Source organism: Jatropha curcas, chromosome 4 (genome assembly GCF_041381405.1).
Source record: "Jatropha curcas cultivar XTBG-Jc1 chromosome 4, XTBG_Jcur_1.0, whole genome shotgun sequence".
In the NCBI taxonomy this organism is placed as follows: domain Eukaryota; kingdom Viridiplantae; phylum Streptophyta; class Magnoliopsida; order Malpighiales; family Euphorbiaceae; genus Jatropha; species Jatropha curcas.
Genome location: NC_143154.1, coordinates 29,478,795 through 29,489,324, shown reverse-complemented (window position 1 = coordinate 29,489,324; position 10,530 = coordinate 29,478,795). Strand labels below are relative to the sequence as shown.

The 10,530-nt window shown below is 30.5% G+C and overlaps 2 protein-coding genes across 2 annotated transcripts; one reads left to right on the top strand and one right to left on the bottom strand.

Moving 5' to 3' along the window:
* Nucleotides 1-1,078: 1,078 nt before the first annotated feature.
* LOC105646004 (14 kDa proline-rich protein DC2.15) lies at nucleotides 1,079-1,713 on the bottom strand. Its single transcript, XM_012231770.4, has one exon. The coding sequence runs from the start codon at nucleotides 1,623-1,625 to the stop codon at nucleotides 1,239-1,241; it is 387 nt and encodes a 128-aa protein (XP_012087160.1). The 5' UTR covers nucleotides 1,626-1,713; the 3' UTR covers nucleotides 1,079-1,238.
* A 5,336-nt stretch (nucleotides 1,714-7,049) lies between these two features.
* LOC105646005 (14 kDa proline-rich protein DC2.15-like) lies at nucleotides 7,050-7,762 on the top strand. The gene is given in 1 exon segment (NM_001308780.1): nucleotides 7,050-7,762. A coding segment is annotated over 1 exon segment (417 nt). The 5' UTR covers nucleotides 7,050-7,092; the 3' UTR covers nucleotides 7,510-7,762.
* Nucleotides 7,763-10,530: the final 2,768 nt, after the last annotated feature.

The following is a 10,530-nucleotide window of genomic DNA, read 5'->3' as shown; positions in this document are numbered from 1 at the left end:
GAACATATAAGTTACTGTTTAATCACTTAATACAATTAAATACACTGGTTACGATTTTTATTTTTAAAATATGTATTTGATAATTATCAAAGGACTAAATAGTAATTTAATTTTATTCATTAGGAATAATAATAATAATTTACTAGCAATTAATGAAAAAATAAAATGAAAGATTAAATAATATAATGGAAATAAAATAAAAAGATTATATAATTAAATTCTAAAAAGAGAGATCTAACTAATATATTTGAATATAAATGAAGGATTAAATAATAATTCACTAAAAAACAACAAAAGCAAAGGGCGTCCTTCGTTAAGCTTAGCCCAAAGACGATGTGGCGACAAATGGAGAAGAGGGCCTAGAGGCTCAGTTACGGATTGCACCCCCGCGGCTAAGATTTGATATGAGAGTTAGGTCCATCTACAAGTTTCGAGCTGAATTTATATAGCCCACCAGTTAGTTCTCCCCTATATTCCAATTGATAACCAATATTATTTTATCCATGATATTTTGTTCAAAGAATTTGACTAATCTGATAAATTTTGCAGGGAATGCATTTTGAAATGAAATATGAAAATATAGAGTCATAATTAAATTTATGTAAAAATATTTCATTTTATCGTGAAATATAATTATTATTAAAATATGAAAGTATGCGATCATAATTGAACCATTGTAAAATTTAAGGATTATAAAAATAATTAACTAAAGTTAATGGTTAAATTTATGCATTAGACCGAATTTGACTGTCATATCAAAAGAATAAGCCCCACGTTGAAAGAACCACATCACATGCAATGGTGGGTTGAACTTATCTTATATTTCAAATAGAATATTAAAAACACACATGAGACATGATATATTTTTGTTAAAATCATGGCAATTTTGAAAACATGCAAACCTATATACCTCACACATATGTACACTCTATAAACAAGGCATGTGTATACTATTGATTTTGATAAAGACTATGTCTTGTCTCTGTTTCATGTAGAAGTATATGTTCTATGAGATCTATAGGTAAAGCAATTATAAATAAAATGATTAGCTTGGAATTGCAATTGTACAATCATATAGTTTACATAAAGAAACGCAATAAAATTTCACTGTAAGAATTATTGAACACGCTTAGGGTTACATAACAAACATGAGTACAAGAAAAAGCCAAAACATAAATAAAACACAATAATTCCAAATTAAACAATACTGCCCACAAATTACAAATGCTTAATTAGGCTTAGGCGCAAATGAAGTCAGAGGGAAGTTGCTTCCCGCAAGTGTTAATAAGCAAGCTCAAAGAAATGGGAATGTTAATGTTAATCCCAAGAATGTTAGCTTTAATTGCAGTGCAAAGGCAAACAGCTGCTTCGAGATCAACAAGCCCTTGAAGTACAGAGCAGCAAGGGTGGTCTGGGGGGTTCCCAACAACTCCACCAACTGCACCATTAAGCAACTTAGCACAAACTCCCAATTTTAAGGCATCTCTTGGGCAGCTTTTCTTTGCAGGTGTAGGGTTTGGGAATGGCTTGGGTTGAACACAAGTGTTGCATCCACTCACTAAGGCAAAGAATATCAGGTTGATAAAGAGAAAAAATGCAGTTGATAATGAATTCTTGCTATCCATTTCTCTCTCTCTCTCTTTCTCTCTCACACACACAAACACTCTTTACTATATCAAGTAAATAAGTTGCTCTTTGGCTAAGAAATGCGCATGGGAATTTATAGGGTAAAATGAAATGTTTTGACAGTTACAGCTAGCTACAGGCTCAACCCAACAAAAAGTAGGTCTTTTCATATTGGTTGATTGATACCCAATGAAAGAAAGATTATATTAGCTTTATTAAATTCTATGTATATATGAATATATTACGAAGAGTTGCTTCTCTTTTCAAACATACTGTTTAAATTGAATGCGTTGAAAGTTTTAACTGAAAGTACATATATTATATATCTAGCTTCAATCTAAGTTAAGTTTTACCATCGAAATGCTAATAGTATGACAAATAATAATGTGAATAAAAAATTAGTACTATAAGGACTTAGGAGATCTTTCATGTGAAGCAAGGCTGGCAATGAAAGGATTCTACACCACTTATAGGGAGGGTTTTTGTCATATTTGTAGTTGCTACTGTTGTTTTTTGGTTGTTTGAATCTCAAGATTTGACGAACTAATTGGCACTCCCGTGAACACCTTTTGGAACGGTTTTTGCGATTCTATGGGCGCTAATGGTTACTACTAGATAGTAACTAGGAAGTTTTTTTTTTTTTTTTGCCAACATCCTTTCTTTTTCCCCATCTCGTTTGTCCATTAGTTGGAAATATTTCCATGGAAAACCACTTTTGTTGCTTGTTTTTCTATCATACGAGACATCGTGTCTATGTCCGGTGAATGAGATGATCGTGCACTGAACTTCCTTTAGAAAGAAGTTTTAAAATATTATTATTATTTTTATTTTTTTAGTGAACAGTCATAAATATATTTATTTAAACAAAAAAATTTATTTTTGCCTGATTTTAATGTATATCTATACACGGGATATAAATAAATCATTCCTTCCTGGACTTGTTTGTTATTTGCTATTACCTATCCATCTTCATTTTCATTTATATCATTTATTTTCTCTCTTTTGTTTATTATTTAGGTTCTTATTCAGTATAAAACCATATAGTCATAACCACACATGAAAATTATTTCAATATTATTGAAAAAAAAAAACATAAATAGAACTGAAATAAAAAATATATATATATATACTTCAGTTTGATTTGATTTGATTTTTAATTTTAACCAAATAATTTGGTGAATGGGCTCCAGAAGTCCAAAATTTTCTGGAAGTAAAGTGAAACCAATCCACAATCTTTTAGACTAGATGGACTTACAGGTTTGGTTGATAGCCCAATTCATATCCCGCATATTTCAGTTCACATGTTCATTTACTTAAGAACCCACGTCGTTCTATCTTCTCCAAAGCACAGATCCTTTTTATTGGGGTCGTTTAACTAAGGGGACTAGTCGTTCAGTCGTTTTTACAGGAGATGGTCACTTGACTTGGGCTGAGGCATGATAATGCCAGGAGGGGGCCGTGATCCCAATTGTTGCGTGTCGTATATATAGGATTTCAAAGTTGATACAAGCCGTAATAATTGATCAGTTTACTTATCAAGGGTTGATTTAGGTCGGCACTTCCAGAAGAAAAAGAAAGTCATAACTCATAAGTCTTTTACATTTCTTTTTCAAAATTGTAATCTTTCTTACCATTAATCAAATGATTACAACTATATAAATTCAACCACGTTTTAGTGTGATCCTTAAACAGTAAACATTTTAATTTATAAAATTATGTTTCATATTGTAAATTATGACTGCAGCAATTTGTAAAATTATAGATCGATCAGACACATATTAATTATATATCAAATTAATATTTTATATATAAAAATTAAATTTATAACTTTAGAAATATAAAAGATCCTCAAAAAAAATTGAGATATCGCAAAAGAAATATATGAATAATTTTATATATTTGACTATTTAGAAATTGATTATATTAGCATAGGTGCTTTAGGATTCAAACTTTGCAACTTGTTTAGCGGCTGAAAAACAGGTGTAGTGAACGAAAAAGATATTTTTGGAAAGAAAATTTCCTATTATTAGAAAAATTGAATAAATTAATTCACGAAATCTATTTCTAGATTTTCCTTAGATCAAGGAGAAAAGGAAGTAGGATAATAACAGCTATTCGATTTGCACCAAGTCACCAAAACAGTCTTAATTTTAGATTCAAGAATTTTTTATTTTGCTTATCCTCAAAGAAAGAAAAAAAAAAAAGAAATTATTATTTTGCTTAAATTATTAATTTTTTAGTCAGTACGCGCCAATCAAGGTCTGAATTCACAATGTTGTAGTTTTGCAGAAAATTCCTATATGAAGTTATTTTAAGGTCCTATTTTTGAATTAGTAAAGAAAATTCCAATAATTAAATTTTGAATGGAATTAGAAACAAATCTATTAAAAGAAAAAGAAAATACTACAAAATTTGCTTGAATTTTGGCAACAACTGAATTAATTTCTTAAAGTTGGCGAATTGGACGGTATAAATTATTAGTGGTTGGGTGAAGAATGGTCCATTTCAGTTGGAAGAATGTTTAGATAAAGTGAACAAAAGAGATAATTAGGTGTAAGAAAGAAATTATGAGCCCACATTTTTACTGGGAAACAGAGGAATCCATTTGGCCCCATTTGTCTGCTGGCCGCTGCTAAACCCCTTTGCTTGTTTCGGTGTGCCCATTTCTTCATTTCAGTAATCAGATCAATCATGTACCCAACCTTTGCTTACTATCAACTCAAATGTATTTCTTATTACTTATATCCTTTACCTTTAATAATTGGATTTTTTATTAATGAAGATGAGCAACACCGGTTAAATTATGAGAAAGTCATGATGAAATATTTGACAGAAGAGAATGAAGAAGGTGAACGCCAAAATTGAAAGGTAAAGCATATTTAGGAAAGCAACACCGGTTAAATCATGAGAAAATCATGATAAAATATTTGACGGAAGAGAATGAAGAAGGTGAATACCAAAATTAAGAAGAAAAGCATATTTAGAAAATTAATCCACACAACGATTAGCTTCACGCAATATACACGGTGAACTTGAAAAAGCAAATTACTATCTTTTCGATTGTACAGACTTTCCTGGGCCAGGAGTAAAAAATATTCTATCTTGCTGTTAGTAGTTTATGCAAAATGATATGTACGTTGTGTCTGTTTGTTTCTACCGCGTCGTTAAGCCAGCCCCCGGCCTACCTGGCTACCAGCAACATAAATATATAAATATATATATATATGTCAGACATAACATCAAATCCAAAATACTATATTGATAGACAAAGAGTTCAAACATTTTCCCATGTTTTCACTTACACGCGTTGTCAAAAATTACACATGTTGAAGCATTTTTTTCCAATTTCCAAAGAAATTGGCTTCCAAATTTTACTGTCTTTATGCTACTACTTGATTTAGGACATGAGTGAAACTCTTAATTCATTAATTTGACAAAACATTAAGTTGAATCTTTAAATGAAAAAGTAGTTAATTATGGATTTTGAATGTCTAACACACACGTTTTTAGTAAAAAAGAAAAAAAGAAAATCAATATCATGATATTGGTTATTGATTGAATTGTTGAATTGAGAGATCAACTTTGTGCATTGGATCTCATGATTTGATGTTGACTTAATTAAGCAATGGTTAATTGCAAGTAGAAGAAAAGATGGCTCCACAAGGTGTGAATATAAGGAAGTTTAACAAATCATGACAAAGATCTAAGTTTTTTTTTAAATGTTATTTTGCTCTCAATGCATAATCTAATTTCAATTCAGAGTGGAGCCCATGGTAGGTTCTAGGTTAGCCCGTGACATTTCCATCCAAACAAAGCAAGCCACTCCTACCAAAATGAATAGGCCAGGATTGCATATCTAGTCAGCACCCTTAAAAAGGGCTTAATATATACTTATATCCTTAACTTTAGAATTTATTACATTTACACTCTAATTTGAAATTTCATACCATAACAATTCCTATGTTATTTGGTTCAATTACCATTATTATCAAAATGCATTCGGTTACTGAATTAATTTAATTCGATCTGATTCAGTTAAAATTAATGTTCATTTTTATCTGGACGGACATCTTAGAATACTTACCTGCAACCTAGTGTAGGAGCTCACATATATACTAAGAGAATCCTAAATGGTAAAATTTTTTGATATAATACTTTATTATTAGTTTAGTGTATGGATGGGTGAATATAGGTAACTCTTATCCATTTTATTGATATAGGTTTTTCCTTGCTTAAATAAGAAATTAAGACTTAACCTGTAGAATTGCTTTTAACACTGAAATCACAGCCATTTCAAGGGAAAAAAGACACCAAGACATGGAAAAGATTACTAGGCAAAACGCAACTCATCCATGGGTAGCTATCAAAGTAAAGATAAGAAAAGATAAGGCGTAAGTATTGATTAAACTTTATAGAGCGGAAAAGAACCAGTCGACAAAAAAGAAAAAACCTTGAAGGGTCACAATCTGGAGACAATTTAAAAACATTTAAGCCTTTTCTCTTTGGTAATTATCTATGTTTTCAATTTGGAAGGAACCGTAACACATAACAAATTGATATTAATAAACGAAGAGATTTAATTAGACTTGTGTTTTCACAAATCATCCAAGTAATAATGTAAAGACTAGACCTAATTGGTTCATTAAATCAGTAATTTCGGTTAAATGAATTAGTGGTTTTGAATCGATGAGGTTTCCGACCAGGCCAACCATCCTCTCAGTTCTGAGCCAACCACTTTTGGTCTTGGTTTCGGTTTGTACGGTTCCAGTGAAGTTCACTTCCCATCAAATTGTTAAATCTCTTTTCAAGCTTTTTTCTTTCCTCGTCAGGAATTCGCTGGAACAAATAATTTTATGCTGATTCGACTGACACGCTTGCTAAGTAGGAATCTGTAATCAAGTTCGGTCTTATAGTTCTGATTTGATTTGAAATTGATACTCTCAACTCTCAGTAGATTCTAGTCCTAGACCGATTTGGATTCAATTATAGTCCAAACTAGCTTTGCCAAAATTGTTTGAGCATGAATAAAATTTTTTTGGAAAATTTAATTGGTTGGTGATAAAAAAAATTAAAAGAGATAGCCGATACTTGAACACTAATTACAATGATTACTGGAAATTGCATGTTAATCTTGACAAGGCCAGTGGCACCTATACAGTAAAAGCCAAAATTTTGCAAGCTAGGCAGACCAAAATGACTGATCTTGCTATCCAGGGGAAAGGAATATAGCCCACCTCAAAAAAATCCAAAAATGTTTTCAAGAAACAATACCTGTACTGCCAGCTAAAATCCCAAATAGTGTACACATGGGGTGCATGACTTTATTCTACAATTTTCGCTGATAATTACTTCATTTTAACATCTCCAAGACCCCTATATAAACCCACCCCCTCACTCCATATGTTTCCACCCCATCACAATACACTCTCTCTTATACCTAAATTTAAAGTTAGAGTTTTCAGAAATATGGCTACGAAGAACACATCAACAGTTGCTCTCTTTCTTGTATTTAACCTTTTGTTCTTTACCCTAGCCAACGCATGTGGTGGGGGCTGCCCTACTCCTAGGCCACCAAGACCAAAGCCAACTCCAAAGCCAACACCAACTCCGTCACCTTCAGGCGGAAAATGTCCTAGAGATGCACTTAAACTAGGCGTATGTGCTAAGGTGCTCGGTTCATTGCTTAATATCACCATTGGCGATCCTCCTGTCAAACCTTGCTGCTCTCTTCTAGAGGGTCTTGTTGATCTTGAAGCTGCTGTTTGCCTTTGCACTGCCATTAAAGCTAATATTTTGGGTATCAACCTCAATGTTCCACTTTCTTTGAGTTTGCTTCTAAATGTTTGTAGCAAAAAGGTTCCTTCTGATTTCCAATGCGCCTAAACATATATAGACATTTAACTATATATCTATATATGGGTTTTGAGTTTTACGTGTTGTTCGATCAAGTTTAGGAGTTCGCTAAACTTATGTTTGTATTTTAAGGTTGTAATCGTTTGTTTTGTTTAATAGCTTGTTAAAATGTTTGTAATTTCTGTTTATTGGGGGGTTAATCGAAACAAATAAGTGTTGTATTAGTTATGTTTAATGAATTACTTCTATGGGAAATCAATGAAAGTTTAATCTATTTCCTTAATAAAATTATTACAGACCTTTAAATTCATTCTTCCCTTGAAAATTCTTTAAATAATTTTATTAATCAGCAATTTTTTGTTAAATTTTACATATATTATTGTTGTGATCATATCCGTGTAGTACATGTACTTGGGAATTATATATTCTCTGGTCTCTGTTTTTCCTGTCTATGCACACTCGTAACAGTGTAACTATATAAAAAGTGGTCAGCAATCAGCTAGCCGTATCACTCCAAACTGTAATTGAAAATAATACAGTGAATCCAACGACGGTTATAATAAATATTTTTGTAATCTTTTCTTTTAAAAGAAGTTAAAATTTTAATTTTTATGGATGGAGCAAATACTGTTATAGAACACTTTATTTCTTAATAGGCTGATTCAGAATGCACGGTATTTAAAATAAGAATATGATAAATTATGATATCCTATGCTTAAATAAAAATAAATATATAATTAAGTGAATATCCTTATACAATTACGTTATGGACAATAATCATTAAATAGAATAAGAACATTATTATCAATATAATAACTAATTATGAGTATATGTTATATTTTATTATGTTAATCGATCATGGTAAATTATGATGAATATGTATATTCCAATTCATTTGTCACATACAACATTCATGTGGAGGAACTAAGAAGCAGCAATTAATAATTCAGAACTCTTAAAGCATAATCGATTAATTATTAATGACCAGTTACACCTTGGCCATGCATATTAATCTGTTATCTCCATGCTCAAAAGCCATATATGTTCTGACATCATTATAGCGATGATTTTATTTCTAATCCTTTAAAATTTTTATTTATAACTTATCTCATATAATTGTTTTATAAATTTGATTTCTAATCAATGTGAGAGTAAAGTTGAACTGAATTAAAGAAAAACAAAAACATGATAATTATATTTTAAATCAACGAGTGATAAATAAGTGATTTGATATTTTTTTTTTCTCTTAAAAATTAAAAAATTCTTTTGGAGTAAATATTTGTTATTATAGGCGAGTTGACAAATGACAATAACTATAGATAATGCCAAAAAAAATTTACTAGCATTTTATTTTGAAAGTCAATTTCATTTGGTATATTAAATAATTTTCCCAAGAAAAGAATTGTCTCAATTCACAGTCTATTGAATTGGAACCATTTTTATCATTACAAACGGCCAAAAGCTTGGAACAAATTCATGCAAAAGCCAAAATAAAATTTCACTCGGTGCTTGTTGAATAGGAGCAAAATAGTATATTGGAACTTGAAAGTTATCTTTTTCATTAATTAAACACAACTGTGAAGCAAGCTACAAATCATTAATATCATTAAAGAGGCCAAATCAATGGTTTTTCAATGTTATAGTAAACATGGGAATTGAAAACTATAATATATTTCGGTTACAAACGAGTTAAAGCTCTGTGTCGTTTAACCAAAGAACAAAACAAAACTACAGGTGCATATTACGTACGCCATTGATATTTTACGAAAGCCAAAACCAAATTCCACTCGGTGGACCTTCAATTAATACCAATTTTTCAAAGAAACCTAGGGTTGAAACTAGGGATTATTAATGATGATGAGGTCAGGCAAGCGAATGGTGAGATAGTAACTGTAAGTCTCCATCAATTCTAAAATGTCGTTTTTTCCTGGAATTTCAAAAGTAGTGATATATCTATGTGTGGGGGTCAAACTTTAACAATAATATCAATTTTTAAGTTAGTTTAATGGGGGCCAAAGTATTTTTCATAAAGTCAATTATAACCACCAAGCTTGTCTAAGTCCGTGACTCAAAACTATGCGTGGTGGATGACCAAAATAAATTTTTTTTTAAAAAAAAAAAAATTCTGAAAAGACTCGTACTCTTGGTAGAAAGTACTCGTACTCAAAATAAGTGGTTTTAATGGTTGATTAATTTCAATCTATCAACATTCTAATTGTTGAAGAAATCAATCATGGTCTGTAGCCACCAGTCCACCATCCATCCATCCAGACCTTTTTTTTGACAAGACAACGGTGAAATGAAATATGAAAAATGATTAATATAATTAATATCACAAATACAAAATAAACTTTCAAATTAATTGATGTAATTAACTGCAACAAGTCAACAATTAATTCAATAAAAATATATATTAATTATAAGTGCTTTGATTAAAGAAAAACATATGTTAACTAACTTTGGATGGATGTTTAATTTAGTGAGTAAAGTTAGATACATTGTCATTGTCAAGCAATTAACCACCACTCCCGTGAACAATGAATCTTATATTTTTTGCACGTACAAGTTTATATATGTATTAACTATAACTAAAAATTAATCGCTATTATATTTAGATAAGCATTCCTTAATTTGTTTCGAATATTCCCTAAAAAAGAATCATCCAATCCATTCAACTTTCTTATACATATATATACGTATATTAGTTTATATAATTATAGATAGATTGATGATGACATAATTAATTAAGATTCTATACAAAGATAAATTCACGTAATGCCAGATTTTCTTTGAGATGCCAGACCATATATATCTATATATAAGACAGAACAGAAAGTCATGTGAATTTTTTGTTCTTTTGTGTAAAATTTCTTACATGCAGCTTAAAAGATTGCTAATTGTATTATACCTTTGTCATGAAGCGATAATATCACATGGCTTTGGAAGATTATTATATCGCTTGCCTTTGGCCTCTATATATGACTATATATACATTGACTATTACTAAAATTTAAAATTGAGTTTTACGTCAACATATTTTAATGGAGAAAA